Here is a 25,687-nt window from a genome sequence, read left to right as displayed (position 1 = left end):
CGTGTTAAAAGCCATCCCAGCACTGAATAGTGCTACTGACGGCGTCGGCCATATCCTGGGAAGGTGACGTGCAGGTAATAAAGCTGGGTTCACACTAAACGACAGCGACAACGACGTCGCTGTTACGTCACCATTTTCTGTGACGTAACAGCGACCTTGTAAGTCGCTGTTATGATCGCTGCTTAGCTGTCAAACACAGCAGACGCAGCGATCATAACGTTGCTGTGCTACATGTGCAGAGAGCAGGGAGCCGCGCTTAGCGCTGGCTCCTTGCTCTCCTACAGTACACATTGGGTTAATTAACCCGATGTGTGCTGCAGCTACATGTCACAGTGCAGAGAGCAGGGAGCCGCGCGCACTGCTTAGCGCTGGCTCCTTGCTCTCCTTGCTACAGTATACATCGGGTTAATTACCCGATGCGTACTGCAGCCACATGTCACAGTGCAGGAGCCGGCGCTGGCAGCGAGAGCGGAGGCTGGTAACCAGCGTAAACATCGGGTAACCAGGGAAAGGTCTTCCCTTGGTTACCCGATGTTTACGCTGGTTACAGCTTACCGCAGCTGCCAGTGCCGGCTCCTGATCGCTTCATTTCGTCGCTCTCTCGCTGTCACACACAGCGATGTGTGTGTCACAGCGGGAGAGTGACGACCAAAAAATGAAGCTGGACATTCAGCAACGACCGGCGACCTCACAGCAGGGGCCAGGTCGTTGCTGGATGTCACACACAGCGACAGCGACGGGACGTCACTGCAACGTCACAGAAAATGGTGACGTAGCAGCGACGTCGTTGTCGCTGTGTGTGACACCAGCTTAAGACACAGCTACACCAGCGCTGCTGAACTCACCCCTCCTCCACTAAATACCAAAGTCCTTTATTGCTTATGTAACGTTCTACCTACAGAAGGAAAATATCCACCCCACCAATGTCTAAAACCTCCTCCTCCACATGAGAGAAGTCTGCAGGAGCCTTTATCAGGTATATGACCCTAAGCCTGCAGCTAATCGAGTAGATGCCTGTAACATGTCTCTGCATTTAACCCCTTTATCACTATATGCAATCTAATTACAGATGGTGTTTATCTACATGTTCTCTTAGGGTACCTTCACACATAGCGACGCAGCAGCGATCCCACCAGCGATCTGACCCGGTCAGGATCGCTGCTCCATCGCTACATGGTCGCTGTTGAGCTGTCAAACAAGCAGATCTCAACAGCGACGCAGGAAGTATACGGCGACCTTCACAGCGATCTCAGCGGTCGCAGGGACCATGTCACATAGCACGATTCTAATCTTGATTTGTAACATAGGCGTGCACCGTTTCCGCGCCCCCTCCACTCCTATTGGTGGTTGTAGGTGCGTTGTGACTGGGCGGTGACTTAATATTCAACTGCCCAGAGTCACTGATTTTCAGGTAACCCGTAGAGAACGCAGCTGCGTCACGCAAGTCCCTTGCGTCGACGTTATAATTCTATTGGACGACGCTGATTTGGGGCGGGTTTTCCCAGTGTTGTTGTTTGGGTCTAGTGTTGTTGGTGTGACCTGCAAAAATATGGCGTCCAGAAGCCGATCTTCAGCATGGGGAGAGGCAGAAGTGACTTATCTCATTACAACCATGGACAGGAGAGATTATCACTGTGCTGGACACCATGACCATCCTGTCCTCCACAAGAAGGCAGTGCTGAGCAGGATTAGTCGGGGCCTTTTTAGAAAATTTGGGGTGCAGCGTTCAACGACGCAAATAAGGAAGAAGCTGGCAGATCTGCGGTACAGGTCAAGAAACCGCATTGCCAGCATCCGTTCTCAGAGCCAGCCCCAACCTGGTGAGTGGTGTTAACTAAAGTTGATCGAACAGCCAATAATCCGGTGTCGGCGAATCACTGACCGATTTAAAAAAAAAAAAAAAAGAGTCAAATCCGCACTGGAATCCGGTGCCCATAAGTCAATGGGGTCCGGCCCTGGGGATATCACTGACAGATTTACTAAAAGAGTCCGATCCGCTCCGGAATCTGTTGCCCATATAAGTCAATAGGGTCCGGCCCCAGGGATAGCGCAAAAAACTTGCGGATTCAGACGTTTACAGTCCGCTCAGCACTAGTGTTAACATTGGTTTGCACAGTATATGGCGGCTCTTTTACATGAGTAGTACCACATGAGTAATTCCGCCCACATGAGACACAGCACATGAGTAGTACCACAAGAGTACTTCTTGTGAGTTACCCCCACGTGAAAATATTATAAGGTATGCTTTTTTCCAGACCCGCAGCCCCAGCAGGACCCACCTACAGACCAGCAGGACCCACCTCCAGACGTGGAGCCACAGCTGGAGCCTCCACCAGACCCGGAGCCACAGCTGGAGCCACCACCAGACCCGGAGCCACAGCTGGAGCCACCACCAGACCCGGAGCCACAGCTGGAGCCACCACCAGACCCGGAGCCACAGCTGGAGCCACCACCAGAGGCGGAGCACCAGCAGGAGCCACCTGCTGTCTCTCCCTCCTCACTCAATGTCATGGGAGCAGGCTTGCCTGGTAATTTTTGAAGATAAAACTAGGGGCATATAACTTTGACAGGATAGAGCTATCTTACCCACAGCACCCAGATTTCCCATGAACTGAAATCCCTCTATCAGCAACCAACTTTCCTATGTTCAGATATCCATCTTGTCCTTAGCACACTGCTTCCCCATGCTCTGCTATACATCTTTCCATCAGCACACAGCTTTCCCATATCAGAGCATGGGAAAGCTGGGTGCTGAGAGAAGATGTATAGCAGAGCATGGGGAAGCTGAGTGCTGAGAGAAGATGTATTGCAGAGCATGGGAAAGCTGGGTGCTGAGAGAAGATGTATTGCAGAGCATGGGAAAGCTGAGTGCTGAGAGAAGATGTATTGCAGAGCATGGGAAAGCTGGGTGCTGAGAGAAGATGTATAGCAGAACATGGGGAAGCTGAGTGCTGAGAGAAGATGTACAGCAGAGCATGGGAAAGCTGGGTGCTGAGAGAACGAACCTTTTCCCTCTGCACAAAACATTCCCATCCCCTGGTTGTATCTTTGTACCCCCTTGTATTTAGTTCTCAAAATACAATAATGGCCCCCACATAGCCTTCCATATAGTATAAAGGGTCCCACATAACCAATCATATATTAGAATACACCTCCATAGTCCTCCATGTATAATATTGCAGCCAGCCTCTCCAGTCCTACATGTATAAAGCAGCCTCTTCAGGCCTCCATGTATAAAGCAGCCTCTCCACCTATCATGTACTATGAAGTGTTTTGTCTCTCTCTAGACATTGATGCTGATGCCAGAGGTTTCGGGTGGAACCTCAGCCCATCCTTACCGGACGAGGAGGAACACCCGAACCGTAAGTTTTAACAACAAACATGTACCTCTAATTTATATGTCTGCATATAATTAGCCTTTTTAAGTGGTACCATTCCCTCCATAGAAATACCAACATTACAAGACCTTCAGGCCTCTCACAGGAGGATTCTGGCAACAAAGCGCACACTGGCAGCGGCACAGCGCACACTGGCCACAGCGGTGAAGCAGCACGGAGTGCTGATCGCCAAGTATGTGGCGTCCCAACAACAGGGCAGCAGCCGTTAAACATTTTTCTTTGTCGCTCCATTGGGAGACCCAGACAATTAGGGTGTATAGCTACTGCCTCCGGAGGCCACACAAAGTATTACACTTTAAAAAGTGTAACCCCTCCCCTCTGCCTATACACCCTCCCGTGCATCACAGGCCCATCAGTTTTTATGCTTTGTGTTGAAGGAGGCTGACATTCACACAATGCTCCACATTTTAGTCAGCAGCAGCTGCTGATTATATCGGATGGAAGAAAAGAGGGCCCCTAACAGGGCCCCTGGCATGCTCCCTTCTCACCCCACTGAGTCGGCGGTGCTGTTAAGGTTGAGGTACCCATTGCGGGTACACAGGCTGGAGCCACATGCCGTTTTCCTTCCCCATCCCTTAGGGGCTCTGGGTGAAGTGGGATCCTAACCGGTCATCCAGCCACTGGGACCGTGCTCCCTCCGCAGCCCCTGGGGGAATCTGCCGGACAGGAGACTGAGTATCGTCAGGGACATGGCCCTGCAACTACAGGTACTCTGTGTCCCCTTTGGGACGGTGCATGAAGCACCTTGGCCTCAGACGCTGCAGCGACTGCGGTGTGGTTTTTTTGACCGGGACTACCGCGCCGACCGTGCCTGTTTGCCGGCCACGGTTTTTACTTTAGTCCCCGGCTTTTGCGGCCTAGTGTATTAATCTCCCGCCCCTGGGCCTGCCAGTCAGGGGGAAGGGCGGGACGGTCGGTATGACGCCGACGGTGAGGGCTGGAGCACACTTCGCTGTCCTCCTCCCCCCTCACTGTTCACTATGGGGCGCAGATTCCCGCACTTTTGTGGTTCCGCCCTCGGCTCCCTCCTCCCCTCGGAACGCCGGCAGCCATTGTTATATGGGTCTCAGTATGATTCTGCCGGTGGAGATCTCAGAATGTGCTCTGCAGCTCTGGGAGAGGGGGTTCCTAACCTTGCACTGGGACCGGGCTCCATCCGCAGCCCCTGGGGGATTCTGACGGACAGGAGACAGGACATCATCAGGGACAGAGCCCTGCATCCATAAGGTACTCTATCCCCTTTGGGGGATGCTGCATACAGCACCTGGGTTGCAAACGCCGCAGCGGTTGCTGTGTGGTTTGTGAGACCGGGACTACCGCGCCGACCGCGCCTGTTTGCCGGCCGCGTTTTTAACTTTAGTCCCCGGCTCTTGCGGCCTAGTACCATATACTCCCGTTCCCGGGCCTGCCAGTCAGGGGTAACGACGGGACGGCCGACGGGACGTCGGCAGTGAGGGCTGGAGCATACTTGGTATCCTCCTCCCCCCTCACTGTGCACTGTGGGGCACCAGTTTCCCAATCGGGTGCTGGCCCCCCTTGGGTGCCGAAGTGTATATATATATATATATATATATATATATATATATATATATATATATATATATATATATATATATATATATATATATATATATATATATATATATATATATATATATATATATATATATATATATATATATTAGTATATGATTTCACTATTCGGCAGCACTATTTGCTTTTGGCTATATACCCTCGCTGATTACTAAGAGGTGAAAACAGCAGGTCGTCCGCAAACAGTAAGGGTGCCAAGGCACAGGCTTTCTTTGCAACCTGTACCTCTTGTGCGGCTATATTGCCGGCAGGTTCCACCTATCATTGCAAATGCTTGGCCCCTGGGGCACTCACTCAGCCGGAGCCTCCGGCACTGGTGGGACCCTTGGCTCAGGTGGTACCACCGGTTTCCACTGCACAGATGGCAGGGACAGAGTTTGCACGTTTGACTGAGCAACTCTCTGAGTCGCTTTCACATTCCATGGCCCAGTCTATGAACAGAGGGGCTGCTAAGATACTGGAAGCTTTGCAGTCCAGACCGGTAACACAGGGCCAGGGTGCTGTGAGTTCATCGCTCCCAGGCCCCCCTGGGTCGGTACAACAAGGGGCTCCTGGGGTAACACCCAGATCCCACGGTGAGAACTCCGACGCGGACCGCGGCCTCAGACAGGCTAACCGGGCTCGCTGGGAACCTTCCACGACTTCACTGACGTAGTTAAGGATGAAGCGGAGGTCGCAGCTCAGGGCTCTGAACCTAATGTTGCGCTCAATCTGGATACACCTGAAGGGGACGCCATAGTAAATGACCTTATAGCGTCCATCAACCAGGTGCTAGACCTCTCTTCCCCATCTTCTCCTATGGAGGAGTCGGCTTCACAGCGGGAGAAACACCAGTTTAGGTTTCCCAAATGTACACTGAGTGCGTTTTTTCAATAACTCTAACTTCAGAGAGGCTGTCCAGAAGCACAGAACTTTCCGGACAAGCGCTTTACTAAGCGCCTTAATGACACACGTTACCCTTTTCCCCCCTGACGTAGTTAAGGGTTGGGCTCAGTGTCACAAGGTGGATCCTCCAGTCTCCAGACTGGCGGCTAGATCCGTAGTATTAGTGGCAGATGGTTCATCTCTCATGGATGCCACTGACAGGCAAATAAAGCTTATGATGAAATCCATCTATGAAGCCATAGGCGCGTCTTTTGCTCCGGCCTTCGCAGCCGTGAGGGCTCTCCAAGCTATCTCAGCTTCTCTGGCTGAGATTAATGCGGTCGCACGTACCTCTGCCCCGCAGGTTGTGTCCTTGGCTTCTCAAGCGTCCCAGCCCTCCTCGTCCAACAGGCCACAGAAGAGCCAGAGGAACTCTTCTCCATGGCGGTCTAAGTCACATCCTCCAAAGACCACCGGAGGCACCGTCTCCAAGGCGGCCTCCTCATGACTTTCGGCCGCCCCAAACCGCATCCTCGGTCGGTGGCAGGCTCTCCCGCTTTTGCGACGCTTGGTGGCCACATGTCCAAGACCGATGGGTGAGAGACATTCTGTCTCACGGTTTCAGGATAGAGTTCAGCTCTCGTCCTCCGACTCGTTTTTTTCAGAACATCTCCGCCCCCCGAGCGGACCGTTGCGCTTTTCAGGCGGTGGACACTCTGAAAACAGAAGGAGTGGTGATCCCCGTTCCCCTTCAGGAACGCGGTCGCGGTTTGTACTCCAATCTGTTCGTGGTGCCGAAAAAGGACGGCTCATTCCGTCCCGTTTTGGACCTCAAATTGCTCAACAAACATGTGACAACCAGGCGGTTTCGCATGGAATCCCTCCAATCTGTCATCGCTTCGATGTCCCAAGGAGACTTCCTAGCATCAATCGACATCAAAGATGCCTATCTCCATGGCAGATCGCTCAAGAGCATCAACGCTTCCTGCGTTTCGCCATCGGGGACGAACACCTTCAGTTTGTGGCACTGCCTTTCGGCCTGGCGACAGACCCAAGGGTCTTCACCAAGGTCATGGCATCCGTCGTAGCGATCCTACACTCTCAGGGCCACTCGGTGATCCCTTACCCAGACGATCTCCTAGTCAAGGCACCCTCACGGGTGGCTTGTTAACACAGTCTGACCGTTGCTCTGGAGACTCTCCAGAGGTTCGGGTGGATCATCAATTTTCCAAGGTCAAAATTGTCTCCGACCCAGTCACTGACGTACCTCGGGATGGAGTTTCATACTCTCTCAGCGATGGTCAAGCTACCGCTGGACAAACAGCGGTCGCTGCAGACAGGGGTGCAATCCCTTCTTCGGGCCCAGTCGCACCCCTTGAGGCGCCTCATGCACTTCCTGAGGAAGCTGGTGGCAGCAATGGAGGCAGTTCCATTTGCGCAATTTCATCTGCGTCCTCTCCAATGGGACATTCTCCGCAAATGGGACAAGAGGCCGATGTCCTTAGACAGGAACGTCTCTCTGTCTCTGGAAGCCAAGACCTCACTTCAGTGGTGGCTTCTCCCCACTTCTCTGTCAAAAGGAAAATCCTTTCTGCCCCCATCCTGGGCTGTGGTCACGACGGACGCGAGCCTGCCAGGATGGGGAGCGGTTTTTCTCCACCACAGGGCTCAGGGAACCTGGACTCCGACAGAGTCCTCCCTTCAGATCTATGTTCTGGAGATAAGGGCAGTGTATCTAGCCCTCAAGGCGTTCCATCGGTGGCTCGAGGGCAGGCAGATCCGCATACAGTCGGACAACGCCACGGCGGTTGCGTACATCAACCACCAGGGCGGCACTCGCAGTCGTCAAGCCTTCCAAGAAGTCCGGCGGATTCTGCTGTGGGCGGAGGCCACAGCCTCCACCATCTCCGCGGTTCACATTCCGGGCGTAGAAAACTGGGAAGCAGACTTCCTCAGTCGCCAGGGCATGGACGCGGGGGAATGGTCTCTCCACCCGGACGTGTTTCAAGAGATCTGTTGCCGCTGGGGAACGCCGGACGTCGATCTCATGGCGTCTCGGCACAACAACAAGGTCCCGGCATTCATGGCACGGTCTCAGGACCACAGAGCTCTGGCGGCGGACGCCTTAGTTCAGGATTGGTCGCAGTTTCAACTGCCTTATGTATTCCCTCCTCTGGCAATGCTGCCCAGAGTGTTGCGCAAGATCAGGTCCGACTGCCGCCGCGCCATTCTCGTCGCTCCAGATTGGCCGAGGCGGTCGTGGTACCCGGATCTGTGGCATCTCACGGTGGGGCAACCGTGGGCGCTCCCAGACCGACCAGACTTGCTATCTCAAGGGCCGTTTTTCCATCTGAATTCTGCGGCCCTCAACCTGACTGTGTGGCCACTATGAGACAGGCCAGGAAACCAACGTCAGCCAAGATCTATCACAGAACTTGGAGGATCTTCTTAGCCTGGTGCTCTGAGAGGGGGTTTACCCCCTGGCTGTTTGCCTTACCCAGGTTTCCTTCCTTCCTTCAATCGGGATTGGACAAGGGTTGTCTCTCGGCTCTCTCTAAGGTCAAGTCTCGGCGCTTCTGTGTTTTTTCAAAAGCGTCTAGCCAGGCTTCCGCAGGTCCGCACGTTCCTGCAGGGAGTTTGCCACATAGTCCCACCTTACAAGCGTCCGCTGGAACCCTGGGATCTCAACATGGTTCTACGAGCTCTTCAAAAACCACCTTTTGAGCCGCTGCGGGATGTCTCTATCACGTCTTTCGCAGAAGGTGGCATTTCTAGTGGCAGTTACATCACTCCATAGAGTGTCAGAGCTTGCAGCGCTGTCATGTACAGGCCTTTTCCTGGTATTTCACCAGGATAAGGTGGTTCTGCGTCCGGTCCCGGACTTTATCCCTAAGGTGGTGTCCACTTTTCATCTCAATCAGGATATCTCCTTACCTTCATTTTGCTCTCATCCAATTCACCAATATGAAAAGGATTTGCATTTGTTAGATCTAGTGAGAGCACTCCGGATCTACGTGTCTCGCACGGCGCCAATGCGCCGCTCTGATGCGCTCTTTGTCCTTGTCGCTGGCCAGCGTAAGGGGTCGCAGGCTTCCAAGTCAACCTTGGCTCGGTGGATCAAGGAACCGATTTTTGAAGCCTGCCGTTCTTCTGGGCTTCCGATTCCTTCAGGGCTGAAAGCCCATTCTACCAGAGCCGTGGGTGCATCCTGGGCATTGCGGCACCAGGCTACGGCTCAGCAGGTGTGTCAGGCGGCTACCTGGTCGAGTCTGCACACTTTCACGAAACACTATCAGGTGCATGCCTATGCTTCGGCAGATGCCAGCCTAGGTTGGCGAGTCCTTCAGGCGGCGGTTGCCCACCTGTAGGAGGGGGCCGTTGTTTCGGCTCTTTTTATCGAGGTATTCTTTTACCCACCCAGGGACTGCTTTTGGACGTCCCAATTGTCTGGGTCTCCCAATGGAGCGACAAAGAAGAAGGGAATTTTGTTTACTTACCGTAAATTCCTTTTCTTCTAGCTCCTATTGGGAGACCCAGCACCCGCCCCTGTTCCCTTCGGGCTGTTTGTTCTTTTGTGTACACATGTTGTTCATGTTGAATTGTTCTTTTGGTTCATGGTTCAGTTCTCCGAACATCCTTCGGATTGAATTTACCTTAGACCAATTTATAAGTTTCCTCCTTCCTGCTTTGGCACCAAAACTGATGGGCCCGTGATGCACGGGAGGGTGTATAGGCAGAGGGGAGGGGTTACACTTTTTAAAGTGTAATACTTTGTGTGGCCTCCAGAGGCAGTAGCTATACACCCTAATTGTCTGGGTCTCCCAATAGGAGCTAGAAGAAAAGGAATTTACGGTAAGTAAACAAAATTCCCTTCTTTCCTTTGTTTAAAATAATGTTTTGGTTTTTTTTTTGTAAAATGTGTGATTGTCTGTGTTTTTGGCCGTAGCCACGAAAACAGTGACAATAAAAGTTTATTCATGCCTCATTTATGCGTTCTCCATGAAGAGTTGCAGCGCACTGCTTTTTGCTTAGAGGAATTGATCTGTTTGAAGTTTTGCATGTAGATCCATACTCACCATGAGCGAAACACTGATGCTGCCAATCCATGTCCATGTCCTGGGGAAGCCTACGATTACCATGCAATCATCCAGTGGGCATTATCGCCGGATAGGTACAGGGAGTTGAAGGACCAGTGACGCACGTGCGATCACTTTGTGTGGTGACGTCACGAAGGTCTTTCAGGTAACTGTACTACGCTACTTCACCTGCGCTTCTGCACACAGGACGATTCTACTGGAAGAAGACAAGATTCCCACCATGAGTCGGACATGAATCGGCAGCATTGGTGGATGTAGAGTATGGATGTATGTGGTTGTGTGTATGTATGTATGTACCGGTTAAAGTATGTTTGTGTGTGCGCGTGCAAAACTACAGCAGTACAAACACAGCAAAAAACAACACAAAAGTAGAATATTTTCTGGTGTTTTTTGCAAATAAGATATGGTAGGCTCTGGCAAGCAGGCTCATAGGCGACGGTGATTGGGTTGCGGTACACCTTAAAGTGTTAGCCGTCAAAACCCACAGAGATCCAGAGGCTCAGATTTCGCATGCCGCAGCTCACAACATACGTAATGGGAGTGGACTTGCATGTTCCAAGCGTATTTGTCCCACTGAAGACACAAACACTGAGTGCAAGAGGAAGGGACCCCTGTTTGCTACACGGGACTGTGTGTGTAATTATTGAGAACTGTGAGTACACCATTTACCGCCGGTCCAACTCTGCACATCACCCTCCACTGCAATTTATGCCATACAACAGGAACTACACCTCCCTAACCGTCTCACCATCAGTCACTGCAACCCACGAGTGGCCTCACCAACAACACACTCTCCAGTACGTACGAGCACGGAGATGGGTGGGTTCATGTATACAGATGGAAGATGAAAGCATGGAGATCTGTAGTAAGATCCGAAAAGCAAAGCCGCAGTCGTGACCACAGATCAGGATTGAAGACAGCGTTAATAAGATCCGAAAATCAGCACACAAGCCTGGAGGTTTCTAGTACGATCCAAAAAGCAGTATGTGCTCATGAACAAAGGACGGAAGTGCGACCTTGTTGCCTTCTTTGCAAGCAAACAATTGCAAAGCTGTGGTCAACTTGGGCAATAAGAAACCGCACCTCAACAGCACTTTGGACAACATATTTTTTGCCTAGGCCACAGTAAAAATATTGAACCCGCCCGCCAGAAAACTTTCAGCAAATTGAATTTTAACGTCGCTATAATGGACTTGCGATCGCGTTGGCGACGATACTGCGTCGCTGAAACCCCTCTCTGTCTCTCCTCAAAACCCCCACAATGTTAAATACTGGCGCCCGCAGGAGACGCTGCTGCGTTCTCTAAATGATTTGCTTCCGCAATAAATACAGCGTCTCATAACTGTAGCGATCAATATATTTACATTTATAAATATAGCAGTCTCCAAACTGTTGTTGTGTGACGACGAAGGGGTTTGTTTGTTTATTTAGGTGATTTAATTGTTGGCCACTAGTGCGTTGTCCTTCTCTGATTGGATAGCCACTGCTCAACAAGTCTTTCTGTGATTGGGCTATAGCATGTCAATAAATAAAGGCAACGCAGTAGGGCTTCCATTCTGTGTTCTAGGTGCCTTTGGTTCAGCAGCGTTCTCTTTCAAGTCGCTATTGTGTCCCGTAATTTGTGGCTCTACACACCATCATTTTTGAAAGGTAGGTATTTATTGAGTTCTCTAATTATCATTGTAGCTTTCCTTTATTAATTAGAATATGTATTTCATTTTTATAAGATTAGATTTGATATATTTGTAGCTATCATTTACTTGTAATCATAGCTCAATTCTATTTTGTGTCCATTCTTTATATGTAACATTGTGGCCAGGATTTCATTACACTTTGAAGCAGTGTACATTGTTTTTTTGCATGGACAGCCATTTTACAGGGTGGGGTAGGGGGTTTGATTCTCGTGTGCAAATCTCCATTTTGGGCTTGCTTCAAATACATGTGGAATCACCTGTACTCGTGGGCTGTATTTGTGAACATACTTGCATCATTAGTTGTGTACTTTTATTTACATGTTGTTTTTTTTTTTTTTTTTATATAAATTACAGATGTCTTACAATAGCCAAGAATTTATACGGGAACTGATTGAGCTGTATCGCTCCTTTCCCTGCCTTTGGCTAGTTAAATCGCCGGACTATTGCAACCGGAACAAGAAAAGGGAGGCGTACGCAAAATTAATTGCCCTATTTCAGCAGCATGACCCATCTGAGAAGGTGGATGAGACGATGGTGCGCAAAACAATCCAGGGCCTCCGCACTGTATTTAAGAAGGAACTAAACAAGATTGAGAGGTCAAAAAGGTCAGGATGTGGTACAGATGACATTTATGTGCCCTCCCTGTGGTACTTTAACTTAATGGACTTTACCCGCAACCAGGAGTTACCACGGGCATCTGTATGTTCTTTTGGGCCCACCAACACAGAGGCACTGACAGATGCCATAGATGAAGACGTAAGTACCTTCTGTTCTTCCCGATGAAAAGCATGTAAGCTTTGGATGCACGTCATTGATTTATTTTGTATTGATTAATTGTAAATATACAGCCTTGTACACTTTTCAAGTTTAGCCGCACTCTGTTCTCATACTATTGAATGTCATGTAATATCTCGTACTACTTGTGCCACCACACTCCTTTTTACCATCGCATGCTAACTGTATATCTCTAATGGGGTATCATTTTCGTGATGGGGTTGTGAGTTCTAGTTTGTGAAAATTGATGGGTTTATCTGAAACTAAAATTTTCTGTTTTGTTGTCCAGCAGGACTGTTCCCAAGTTGCGACACTATCTAGTGACGACATCCCGGTTAGGGCGGAAACTAGTGGGGAGGCCAATGTAGAAGAAAATTCGCCCTCCACTGAACCACAACCACAGCGGCAGCGAAATATCCGAAGAAAGGCTGCCACACCATCATCCTCAGAACAATTAATTTCTTTGGCAACCCAAATTTTAGAAAAACAGTCCAATACCGGTATGGACTTCTTTGCAAAGATGACAGCAGATCGACTGCAAAAGTTGGACGCCAATCAAAGAAGTCATGCGGAAAGACTTATACTGGAAACGCTAAGTCGAGCCGCAGCCGGTAACCTGGAAGAGACAACAACGCTGACCGCAACAACCAGGCTAGACCGTGGACCAGGTCCACAACCCTTATGGCCACAAATGCAAGATACATTGCACAGCACACCTGTGCGGAGGAAGGGGCCTCCACGAAACATGCTTGTGCACCCCACTCCAGAGTGCTCTTTTATGCCCCAGTCATTTCTAGCCCATCTAAATTCACCGCCAAGGCAAGGTTATTCCACATCAAATAACCACTATGAAACATGATGCTTCTTGTCGGTTTACTATTCATTTTCCATAATTTTTATGAAAAAGTTAATTTTAGTTTTGTTTTGTTAATTATTTAATTTCTTAGACTTGTATATAAATATATATATAGAGAGAGAGTGTTTTATGTTTGTTTTGGTTTGTAATAAAATGTGTTTTGTTTATCACTTGACGCACGTTTTGCTTAATTCTTGAGATAGTTATAAGCAGGCCTACTTGGTTTTGGATTGGGCTGTGTCCATCTATACACATGCATAGATATAATGGGTGTCAGCAGGGTCGGTCTGGGGAGTCTGGAGCCCACCATGGTAATTGACTCTAGGGGTCCACCTTTCAGTTTTCCACACACTGTAGCCACATGCATAACTGTGGTACATATAAATACTGCTGGGGGGGGGACACACTGCATGAGTGCTACAAAGCACAAGGGTACCTTCACATAGCGACGCAGCAGCGATCCTACCAGCGATCTGACCCGATCAGGATCGCTGCTGCGTCGCTGCATGGTCGCTGGTGAGCTGTCAATCAAGCAGATCTCACCAGCGACCCAGTGACCAGCCCACCAGCTAGCAGCGATGTGGAAGCAATGCTGCGCTTGCACGGAGCCGTCGTCTGGAAGCTGCGGACAATGGTAACCAACGTAAACATCGGGTAACCAAGCTCTTGTTACACGATATTTGCGTTGGTTACCAGCACACAACGCTTAGCGCCGGCTCCCTTGCACTCGTTGCCTGAGTACACATCGGGTTATAATTTTACCCGATGTGTAGTCTGGCTGCGTGCAGGGATCAGGCGCTGGCAGTGAGAGCGGCGGATGGTGGTAATTAAAGTAAATATTAGGTAACCAAGGAAGGGGATTCCCTGGTTACCAGATATTTACATTGGTTACAGCAGGCTTTCAGACGCCGGCTCCGTGCATCCTGCACATTCAGATCTTTGCGCTCTCGCTGCCACACATAGCGGGAGTGCAAAGATTAAAAAATGAACCAGCAGTGTGTGCAACGAGCAGTGATCTCACAACAGGGGCCAGATCGCTGCTCAGTGTCATACACAGCGAGATGGCTAATGAGGTCACTGCTGCATCACCAAAACCGTGACTCAGCAGAGTTCCCGCAAGCGATCGTTAAATAAGCCATTTTACGGACTCTCATGTTAGAAAGTTGTTCAACAGGGCAACTCGAAATTCAAATCCCTCCATTTGGAAAAGTAGTATAGCTCTCCTGATAAACTATGTACCTTTTTACCTCAAGCGCATGGGCTGGGGATTAGTTTTCGGTCGAATGTGTCATGGCACATGCAACAGAAATCAGAGGGACCATAGTGGACCAGTGGAGGACATTTATCTCCCATCTGACACGTTCATGCCAGATGGGAGATAAATATTTTTTTAACAGCGCTGTCAATTACTGTAACGTGATCATCGTGCTATGGTGCATACCGGTGATCATGTGAGCGCGGACAGGAATAAACGGCCTGAATCATGATATCCATTATCTCAGCTACCCCCTTATACCACCGAGATTTTCAGATGCTGGGGGGCACTATTCACTTATTTCTGCATGCTGTTTATAAACGGCAGTGCAGAGGAAAAGGAAAGAGACCACCAGCCCTGGAGGGGGAAACGAATGGAACTGCCCGAGGCTGCTGACAAGGGGCCGGTAACTAGTAATGTATATCAATATGTATGTGTAAACGTGTCTATCTATTAAGCGCCTGTGCAGGAGTGAATGCGGTGTGCATAGTCGTACTAGTCAAAGAATAAACAAAAATTTGTAAATCTCTTCGGTAGTATACTTTATTTCAGAAACATTAATAACATACACACACAATATAAATTACATCAGAAGGCCACTATATGATCTGATGCTGCCAACTAACAGCACCAGGGCCGTTAAAATAGTCACAGTACTTCTCTCGGCAAGTCTTAGCATCATCGGGGTTTCTGCCGTGTGCACAAGGCTCAAGTCCTGCAATCGCAGGACCGTCTGTGCGCCAATTCCCGAGCAGCACTTCCCCACTGGTTAGGTCCACAGTGTCCGCGAAGCCAGACGGACAGTAGCTATCAGTATCTCGACGGCGAAGGAAATTATGCAGCACGCAACATGCCAAAATAATAGTCTATTGAGTCTAGTTTCATGTTAATGGGTGTGTGAAAAATTCTGAATCGATTGGCCATTATCCCGAAAGCATTTCTCTAGCGTTTCATTGGGGGACACAGGACCATGGGTTATGCTGCTGTCACTAGGAGGCTGACACTAAGTAAACAGAAAAAGTTAGCTCCTCCCCAGCAGTATAACCCCTGAGCCGGAGGCGGGCTCAATCAGTTTTTTGCTTAGTGTCGTAGGAGGCTGATGTGGGCCGACTGGGCCCCCTTCAGCCACTTGATTTTTTGCGTTATTTTTTCATTTTTTCTCTCGACGACGCTCGTCGCTCTCATCTGTGGTAATTCTCTTTTTCTACAGGTATCGTTTCTCTACCTCAGCTCTCGCAGCCCGTGTGGGTACCACTCCCCTGGGTCGCAGAGGCTTGAGTCGTCGGGCCCTCTCCCCCGTCCAATTCCACGGTACCACTCCCGGGTTGGCACGCGGGGCTGAACTTTACTGAGCACCCCCTATTCACCCTGCGGTATCACCCCAAAGGGTGCAAGGGGCATACAGCAGGGACTGGACCTCGCAGCGCGTCTGGATTGTGTGATGGGGCCCGCAGCGCTGCTACACTTCAGAGGGGCTTCCTCCCCCCACCGGCGTCCACCTCCCTGCCTGCCTGCCTGCCTGCCTCATTCTTCTCCTGCTGCCGCAGCCAGTCATCCGGTGTGCGGAGCACAGGGGCACGGGTGCAGAGCTCCACGCCTGCACACTGGCAGATACGACGCCGCCCTTCAGGTAGGACACCCTCTCCTACCTTCTCCCGGGCGGATACAATCTTTAGGCCCCGGTCCGGGCCTACTCACCGGGCGCCCCCACGTCCCCATCCGGTCATCGGGCGGCTGCTAAAATTTAGGCCCCGGTCTGGGCCTAGTCGCCTGGCACCCCGGCCACGTCCGCGGAGCTCCCTGCCGACATCCGAGGTCGGGAGGGTCCGCATCGCCGCTGCGCCGCCGCCGCTTCGTGAGTGGGTCCGCCGGCGCTGCCTCTGCCCGCGGCGCCAGCTTCCAAATTTAGTCCCCGGTCTGGGCCTAGCCGCCTGGCACCCCGGCCACGTCCGCGGAGCTCCCTGCCGACATCCGAGGTCGGGGGGATCCGCATCGCTACTCCGCCGCCGCCGCATCGCTACTGCGCCGCCGCCGCAGCTTCAAAATTTAGTCCCCGGCTTCGGCCCTGTCTTCGGCGTCCCAGGCCCGCCTCCCGCGCAGCGCTATTGGCCGCCGGCCTCTCTGCCTCCGCCCTCCGCTCGGCTCCAGGCATCACTAGGGGGGTGGTGGATAGTTTTTCCCGCTCTCTTGGGTCCACCCCCAGCCCCCTCAGCGTCCATTTTAAATAAAAAAAAAAAAAAAAAAAGAGGATCAGGGCAGACTCCTGATCTGCGGATTGCTGAGGCTGCAGCATCCCTTATCAGGGAAAAATGGGCCCAAGAATAGCCACAATTTTTAACGATAGTAGGTTTTTTATGTTCATGGGTTGAGTTATTACTATATATGTAGATTGAGTTTATTAACTCTTACAGGTCTCAGCTTGAGATATTTGTTTTTTTGGACCGGTAAGCTCAGGTCTACGCTTCCCTCAATTGTTTTTTACATCCACCGCAGCCACTGGCACTGCACGCCCCTGCTCCCCGCCCCTGCCGAATAGTTGGCGCCTGGCTCTGGCTAAATCCCCTCGCTGGCGTTCCTCGGGTTGGTGCGCATGCGCTGCGTCCCTGGCCGACGCTCTCTCAGATCATCCACAGGACTGGCGCAATCCCCTCGGGGAGGTGAGTCCCATACCAGGGGCCGGTTCCTCTGCCGGAAGCGGACCCGCCAGGTATCATCTTCTGCGGCCCCCCAGGTTTCACCTTAATCCCCAGGTCCAGACTGCCTGTCCTTCGGTAGCCTTTCGACCTCTCGGGTGATGGCCCAGGCGTTTCACCTCTGGTGAACTCCGAGCAGGACCTGGATGTTTTTGCCGCATGACAAGTAGCCTGCTAGGAATGGTGAGTCAAGCCGTAAGGCTACGGACAGCCCTCTTCTCTCTGTGCACGCAGGTCTCCTTTAAGACATTTGGAGCGGACCCTTGATGTAATCAGTGGACATCCAGAGTTCGCCGAGTTACCGCGTGATCACTGACAACAACCGGACACGAAGTTTACCAGCGGTAAGTCTTGTCAGTATCATTATGCCTTTCTCCAAGAGGGTTTTCGGACAAAATGGGCATGCTACACTGGAGTCGCTGTTTGATCACGAACAGCAACTAGACACTGCGTTTCCAGCGGTAAGTCGTGTTATTGCCATTATCATTCCCCCAAAGGGCTCCGGAGAGAGGGGGCATGTCATCTTGAAGAGACGAATGTGGCGGGCCCCTGCGGCTTACAGGGGACATCCAGAGTTCGCCGTGCTGACTGCGTGAGCATGGTTATGTCCCGGGCACGATGTTTACCAGTGGTAAGTCCCTTTACTTGTCATTACCCCTTCTCGAAGGGGGGCTCCGAAAGGAAGAGGCGCGCTACCCTGTAATCGACCCGCCTGGGTTCCTTCTGGCTTCTCGTCCCTAACGTGACGCTCCGCAGGGTCTCCGCGGACACCCTACGCGGCGGACCACGTTCCACCTATGCCGACCCTGGACTGGTTATCATCTTCCGTGAGTACCCTCTCTTCACAGACCTGGTGTCTGACTGCGGCTCGGCCTGAGCCTCTAGCATCAGTGTGTACACCCGTCGAGACCTCTGACTCAGGATTAGGAACTGGAATCGACGTCTAAGGAGTCGCTGACTTCCCTTCCGACTGTACGTGAACGCCCTTCAGAGATGGGCGGGGCCAGTTGCTCCCCTAGGCTACGTCAGGGTAGAGTACTTCTCTCCCCTAGGCTACGTAAGGGAAGAGTACATCTCTTCCCGGCATTGGCCAGACGCATCAGGATCGTCCCCCTACAGCTAGGTCCCAGTCCGTTCACGCCGCACCCGTCAGGGCGCCTCTATCCCTCCAACAGTCCCTCCGCCTCGCGGGACAGTGGGCCGTTCCAGTTTTTTTGAGAGCGCTTGCAGGGATCACTGTCCCTGCGCATACTACGCTACAGGGCTGCTAGGTTCACTCCGCCCAGAAACGACCTAGAGGACCAGAGTTCTCCCTTCAAGGGCCCGCGCTTGAGGTTTAGACCGTCATCATCACTTTTCGCTACTAGGGTAGCTGAGCTTCCGGAGGGAGTCCTCTCAGATCCCTACCCGGTAGATCATCTCTTAGGCACGGTAACGAGCCCGTCCACGGGTAGCTACTCCTCACGCAGGAGTAGTTTTCTACCGGGCGCAGAGTCCTGCGTACCCTTTGCCACCCGCGCCCGTTTTTTTCCATCAGTTTTGCTATGCGAGCCCTCGGCAGTCTGTGGCGGGAATAGCGGCGGTGCACTTACCAGATTCATCCTTGACTCCCCAGCGGACCACTCTGAAGAACGGAGTCAGGAAGGTTCCGTCTTCGTGGGGGACTCGTCAATCCCCTCCTTGCGGACCAGTTTTCACAACCGTCCCTTGAAGCTCCCCTTTCTTCCTCGGGAGCGTGTTATCAACCGTCACCAGTCCCCCGTGCTAGGGTATCCTTCTCCCCTCCGGTTAGCCCGGTTTACAATTATTCTCTTGGTAGGGGTGGCCCATTCAGGTTCCACTCGGACCATGCCACAGCGGTGACGTGCATCATCCTCCAGGGTGATGCAGGGAGTGTCATGGCAAGGGAAGAAGCCTAGAAGATCTTCCTCTGGGACAGGTCTCTTCACTCGCTAATCTCGGCTCCACATACCTAGCGTGGACGTTTGGACGGCCGATTCTCTCGGCAAGAAGGACCTCGCTTAGGCAAATGGCTCTTCAACAGGGAAGTCACCAGCCAGTTCCCCGGCGAAGGAAGATCTCCAGTCGTGGTCCTATTGGTCTTGCGATCCAACTTTCAGGTCAATGGGGCATCGTGGGTGCCACCTGCTCTGGACTAGGTGACGATGCCCTCGACCGGTCGTGAAGCCTATTCAGGCTCTTGTGCGTCTTCCCGCGGTTTCCCATGATCTTGAGGGTTCTCAAGATGGACCAGGGCAGAGGAAGGCTCTGGAGTAGCCCAGGTGAGCATAGTTCACATATCTTGCTCAACTCCTCGCAGATGCCCCGTGACTCCTTCCAGACCGCCCAGTTCATCCGTGTCGGGGCCCCTCTCTTCTACCAGGACTCAGAAGTCCCAAGTCCAACGGGCTCACCAGTGGATCCCGGGTTCTGGCTCGGTCAGGTCTGTTGTCAAGAAGATTGCAGACAAATGGTGAGGGCTGGGGAGTCCAGTTTCCTCGAGGATTTAATTCCACTCGTACAGAGCTCCCCCGGTGGTATGAGGAGCACATCTTCCCTTCTCCTCTCTCTCCCTCCCCTCCTTCTTGCTGGCCTTCTTCCAGTCAGTTCTGGATGCGGCACTCTCGCGTTTCCCTGTATCGACCAGGTGGCTGCTCGATTGTTCGGGTTTTCGGAGTCCTCTCACTTTCCGTTCTTCGATCACGGCCTCCACTCAGGGAAGCGTCCATCTGGCTCGGCGGTATCTTCGGTCACTAGAAACGTGGGACCTTAATCCAGTGATGGTTTCGCTTCAGGGTACTCTTTTTTTCCCTGCTCCCACCTGTTTTGATAGGTGGGCTCCTCGTGGCCGTCTTTTGGTTACGGACGGCATCAGGGCGGACAGCCCTCTTGTCGTTTTTCCCCCTTTTCCGGCTCCTCTAGCAGGACAAGGGGGTGCTCCGGCAGAACCCTTCGTTCTGTCCAAGGCAGCTTGCTGTTTCTTCCAGAAGAGGAGTTTAGGTTTCGGTGTTCGGTTCTAGTCTCCTCTCTCAGCCAAAATGAGGGCCTAGTTCGTTCCAGGGCTGGTATGAGCCCTCAGTCTTTAGGTCTGCAGGACACCACTTTTCGGTTACACCGACAGTCAGTCCATCCTTCCACCTGTTCCCAAGAGGCGCATGCCGGCGCCAAGGGCCAGAATTTCACATTGATCCATTCCTCCATATGGTTAGGCTATCGCACGAAGGACGGACTTCCGCCGCGGTCTACCGAGCAAGGGATACCCCTTGGACGGATGGACTTCAGACGTCGACTGGCCAGGTCCCCTGGGTCGCCACCTGATCTAGTCGGCATACCTTTACTAGTTTTGACCAGGGTCACACCCAAGCTTTGGTAGAGCCCAGTCTTGGCGTAAGGTTTGCGGGCGGCAGTCGCACACCTGTATCAAGGTAGGTGCTTGTAGGTCTGGGTCAAGCCCGACAGGGGGAAGCGGCTCCTTCCTATCTCTGGTGATGGTTCTCTTCCCACCCAGGGACTGCTTTTGGACGTCCCATGGTCCTGTGTCCCCCAATGAAACGCTAGAGAAAGAAGGATTTTTGTGTACTCACCGTAAAATCTCTTTCTCTGAGTCTTCATTGGGTGACACAGCACCCACCCTGCTTGTGTTTCTTGTTATATATTACCTGCCGGTTACCCCAGTGGCCATATTCCCATGCCACTGGTCACACGACTAATGATCGTAGTTTTTACCTTGTTTTCTTCAGCGCTCTATTGGGAGACCCAGACGATTGGGTGTATAGCACTGCCTCCGGAGGCCACACAAAGCAATTACACTAAAAAGTGTAAGGCCCCTCCCCTTCTGGCTATACACCCCCAGTAGGATCACTGGCTCACCAGTTTTCTGCTTTGTGCGAAGGAGGTCAGACATCCACGCATAGCTCCACTGTTTGTAGTCAGCAGTAGCTGCTGACTATATCGGATGGAAGAAAAGAGGGCCCATATGGGGCCCCCAGCATGCTCCCTTCTCACCCGCGGTGGTGCTTGTAAGGTTGAGGTACCTATTGCTGGTACAGAGGCTGGAGCCCACATGCTGTTTTCCTTCCACATCCCCTGGAGGGCTCTGTGGAAGTGGGATCCTACCGGCCTCCAAGCCCTGAGGCCGGGCTCCATCCACAGACCCAGAGAACCTGCTGGATTTGGAGCGGGAGTGCCGTTCAGGGACATGGCCCTGCAACTTTCAGGTACTCTGTGTCCCCGGCAGGCACGGACACTCTCAAGGCTTGCTGAGCGTTATAGTGCGCCGGGGACAGTAGCGCTGTGCGCTGGGGTTAGGTCACTGCAGCTTTGCTGAGTGACGTTACATGTTGGGAACTACTGCGCCGACCGCTACTGGAGCGGCGGCGCAGCTGCGACTTGTGGTGCGCCGGGGACTTTGCGCCGACCGCGCTTTTACGGCGGCGGCGCTTCTAACTTTAGCCCCCGGCTTCTGCGGCCTAGCGCCGCTTCGTTCCCGCCCCCACCCTGTCAATCAGGGTAGGGGAGAGACGCTGCTCAATTGGCAGCGCTGAGGGCTGGAGCTTTATTTACATGCTCCAGCCCTCTCACTAGGCACAGTGGGAAGCAGGCTTCCCGCTCTTCGTCTGTATACGCCCAGGGCCCGCCCCCCCTCTCCACAAGGACGCCGGCAGCCATTACACATGCGGTCTGGCTGGGGAAAGGCAGCAGGCTCTGGGAGACCCAGACTAAAGGGATTTCGGCGACCACACACCCGCTCCTAAGCGGGCGGTAAGCTGCACTTTAGTGCTGGCCCCACTAGTGCCTCAGTGTTATATTAGTGTACTTTTTTCTTAGTACCATATATATATATAGTTGCACTGTAAGGTCGCTTCTTGGCTGGACACCCTGTACTGCTCTGAGGAGGCAGCAACATGTCATCCGCAAAACGCAAGGGTGCCAAGGCACAGGCTGTGTACACTGTTTGTGCTGCATGTGGGGCTGATCTACCGGCAGGCTCCAAAGACTCACATTGTGTGCAATGTTCAGTCCCAGTGGCACTTCGTCAGCCAGAGCCTAATGTGGTGGTAGCCCAGGCAGAGACGCCTGTGAACCCTGCCCCGGTGACGGGGACAGACTTTGCAGTTTTTGCTGATAAAATGTCTGTGACTATGTCAAAAATCCTGGAGACCTTGCAGTCCAGGCCAGTTACTCAGACCATGGACACTGCTGTGTCTATGCTCTCCGGTCCCCCTCAGTTGGAACTAATCCGTACTTCAAGGGGGTCTCAAGCATCACAGGCTGAAGTCTCTGACTCAGATGACAGTCCCAGGCAGCCTAAGCGAGCTCGCTGGGAAAGACCCTCCACGTCATCACACTGCTCAGGGTCTCAGCGAGAAGAGTCTCTCGGTGATGAGACTGAGGACGGTGATCAGGATTCTAATCCTGAGGCTCCTTTCAATCTGGATGCCCCTGATGGTGACGCCATGGTTAATGACCTTATATCGGCAATTAATAGACTGTTGGAGATTTCTCCCCCAGCCCCTTCTGCAGAGGAGGCAGCTGCACAGCAGGAGAAGTTCCATTTCCTGTATCCCAAGCGTAAATTAAGTGCTTTTTCGGACCACTCTGACTTCAGAGAATCGATCCAGAAACACGACGCTCATCCAGACAAGCGTTTCTCTAAACGTTCTAAGGATACCCGTTATCCTTTTCCCTCTGAGGTGGCCAAACGCTGGACCCAGTGTCCAAAGGTGGATCCCCCAATTTCCAAGCTTGCGGCTAGATCCATAGTCGCAGTAGAGGATGGCGCTTCACTTAAAGATGCCAACGACAGACAGATGGACCTTTGGTTGAAATCTGTCTATGAAGCTATCGGCGCGTCGTTTGCTCCAGCATTCGCGGCCGTGTGGGCACTCCAAGCTATTTCAGCTGGTTTAGCACAGGTGGATGCTTTCATACATCCAGCAGTGCCGCAGGTGGCGTCCCTAACTTCGCAAATGTCTGCGTTTGCGACCTATGCTATCAATGCTGTCCTAGAATCTACGAGCCATACCGCTATGGCGTCCGCCAATTCTGTGGTTTTGCGCAGAGCCTTGTGGTTAAAGGACTGGAAAGCAGATGCTGGTTCCAAAAAATGCTTAACCAGCTTGCCATTATCTAGAGACAGACTGTTTGGTGAGCCATTGGCTGAAATCATAAAACAGTCCAAGGGTAAGGACTCTTCCTTACCACAGCCCAGAGCAAGTAAACCTCAACAGAAAAAGTGGCAGTCGAGGTTTCGGTCCTTTCGAGGCTCGGGCAAGGCCCAATTCTCCTCGTCCAAAAGGACTCAGAAAGAACAAGGGAGCTCAGATTCCTGGCGGGCTCACTCACGCCCCAGGAAAGCAAATGGAGGAACCGCTTCCAAAGCGGCTACCTCATGACTTTCGGCCTCCTCCCTCCGCATCCTCGGTCGGTGGCAGGCTCTCCCGCTTTTGCGACATTTGGCTGTCACAGGTCAAAGACCGGTGGGTAACAGACATTTTGTCTCGCGGGTACAGAATCGAGTTCAGTTCTCGACCTCCACTTCGGTTCTTCAGAACCTCCCCACACCCCAACCGAGCAGATGCCCTGCTGCAGGCGGTGGACTCTCTAAGAGCAGAAGGAGTCGTGATCCCTGTCCCCCCTCAGGAACGGGGGCGAGGATTTTACTCCAATCTCTTTGTGGTTCCAAAAAAGGACGGCTCCTTCCGTCCTGTTCTGGACCTAAAACTGCTCAACAAGCATGTGAACGCCAGGCGGTTCCGGATGGAATCCCTCCGCTCAGTCATTGCCTCGATGTCTCAAGGAGATTTCATAGCATCAATAGACATCAAAGATGCTTATCTCCACGTGCCGATTGCTACAGAGCACCAACGCTTTCTACGCTTCGTGATAGGAGACGACCATCTTCAGTTCGTAGCTCTGCCATTTGGTCTGGCGACAGCCCCTCGGGTGTTCACCAAGATCATGGCGGCAGTGGTAGCAGTCTTGCACTCTCACGGACACTCTGTGATCCCTTACTTGGACGATCTACTGGTCAAGGCACCCTCTCAAGAGGCATGCCAACTCAGCCTGAATGTTGCACTGGAGACTCTCCAGGCGTTCGGGTGGATCATCAACTTCCCAAAGTCAAATCTGTCACCGACCCAATCACTAACGTATCTGGGCATGGAGTTTCATACTCTCTCAGCGATAGTGAAGCTTCCGCTGGACAAGCAGCGGTCTCTACAGACTGGGGTGCAGGCTCTCCTTCAAAGTCAGTCGCACTCCTTAAGACGCCTCATGCACTTCCTCGGGAAGATGGTGGCGGCAATAGAGGCGGTTCCGTTTGCGCAGTTTCATCTGCGTCCACTTCAATGGGACATTCTCCGCCAATGGGACGGGAAGTCAACATCCCTGGACAGGAAAGTCTCCCTTTCCCAGACGGCCAAAGACTCTCTGCAGTGGTGGCTTCTTCCCACCTCATTATCACAGGGAAGATCCTTCCTACCACCGTCTTGGGCGGTGGTCACGACAGACGCGAGTCTGTCAGGGTGGGGAGCAGTCTTTCTCCACCACAGGGCTCAGGGTACGTGGACTCGGCAGGAGTCCACCCTTCAGATCAATGTTCTGGAAATCAGAGCAGTGTATCTTGCCCTACTAGCCTTCCAGCAGTGGCTGGAAGGAAGGCAGATCCGAATTCAGTCGGACAACTCCACAGCGGTGGCATACATCAACCACCAAGGGGGGACACGCAGTCGGCAAGCCTTCCAGGAAGTCCGGCGGATTCTGATGTGGGTGGAAGCCACAGCCTCCACCATATCCGCAGTTCACATCCCCGGCGTAGAAAACTGGGAAGCAGACTTCCTCAGTCGCCAGGGCATGGACGCAGGGGAATGGTCCCTTCACCCAGACGTGTTTCAGGAAATCTGTCGCCGCTGGGGGGTGCCGGACGTCGACCTAATGGCGTCACGGCACAACAACAAGGTCCCAACCTTCATGGCACGGTCTCGCGATCAAAGAGCGCTGGCGGCAGACGCCCTAGTGCAAGATTGGTCGCAGTTCCGGCTCCCTTATGTGTTTCCACCTCTGGCACTCTTGCCCAGAGTGCTACGCAAGATCAGATCCGATTGCAGCCGCGTCATACTTGTCGCCCCAGACTGGCCGAGGAGGGCGTGGTATCCGGATCTGTGGCAGCTCAAGGTCGGCCAACCGTGGGCACTCCCAGACCGACCAGACTTACTGTCCCAAGGGCCGTTTTTCCATCGGAATTCTGCGGCCCTGAACCTGACTGTGTGGCCATTGAGTCCTGGATCCTAGCGTCTTCAGGATTGTCCCAAGGGGTCGTTGCCACCATGAGACAGGCTAGGAAGCCCACGTCCGCTAAGATCTACCACAGAACGTGGAGGATATTCTTATCCTGGTGCTCTGCTCAGGGAGTGTCTCCCTGGCCATTTGCATTGCCTACCTTTCTTTCTTTCCTGCAATCTG

General features: G+C 52.4%; 1 protein-coding gene across 5 annotated transcripts; it reads left to right on the top strand.

Moving 5' to 3' along the window:
• LOC142295511 (uncharacterized) lies at nucleotides 1–13,397 on the top strand. 5 transcript variants are annotated; one of them, XM_075338611.1, is made up of 7 exons: nucleotides 1–74; nucleotides 2,256–2,528; nucleotides 3,288–3,362; nucleotides 3,447–3,570; nucleotides 11,520–11,602; nucleotides 12,001–12,402; nucleotides 12,713–13,397. In XM_075338611.1, the coding sequence occupies exons 2-6, from the start codon at nucleotides 2,510–2,512 to the stop codon at nucleotides 12,012–12,014; spliced, it is 315 nt and encodes a 104-aa protein (XP_075194726.1). In that variant the 5' UTR covers nucleotides 1–74; nucleotides 2,256–2,509; the 3' UTR covers nucleotides 12,015–12,402; nucleotides 12,713–13,397. The 5 variants fall into 5 exon arrangements, with proteins under 5 accessions (XP_075194726.1, XP_075194724.1, XP_075194725.1 ...); XM_075338609.1 differs by having other exon boundaries at nucleotides 12,710–13,397; XM_075338610.1 differs by lacking the exons at nucleotides 1–74; nucleotides 2,256–2,528; nucleotides 3,288–3,362; nucleotides 3,447–3,570 and having other exon boundaries at nucleotides 9,680–11,602; nucleotides 12,710–13,397.
• The last annotated feature ends 12,290 nt before the right edge of the window (nucleotides 13,398–25,687 follow it).

This window comes from Anomaloglossus baeobatrachus, chromosome 3 (assembly GCF_048569485.1).
Source record: "Anomaloglossus baeobatrachus isolate aAnoBae1 chromosome 3, aAnoBae1.hap1, whole genome shotgun sequence".
Classification (NCBI taxonomy): Eukaryota; Metazoa; Chordata; class Amphibia; order Anura; family Aromobatidae; genus Anomaloglossus; species Anomaloglossus baeobatrachus.
Note: the sequence above shows the minus strand (reverse complement) of the source record. Positions and strands in the feature narration are given on the sequence as shown.

Excerpts from the sequence above, each read along its gene's own strand:
- LOC142295511 (XM_075338607.1), top strand. The coding sequence starts at position 11,965 with ATGTTGTTTTTTTTTTTTTTTTTATATAAATTACAGATGTCTTACAAT. Across the intron at positions 12,403-12,709 it reads CAGATGCCATAGATGAAGAC|CAGGACTGTTCCCAAGTTGC; the intron begins GTAAGTACCTTC and ends TTTGTTGTCCAG.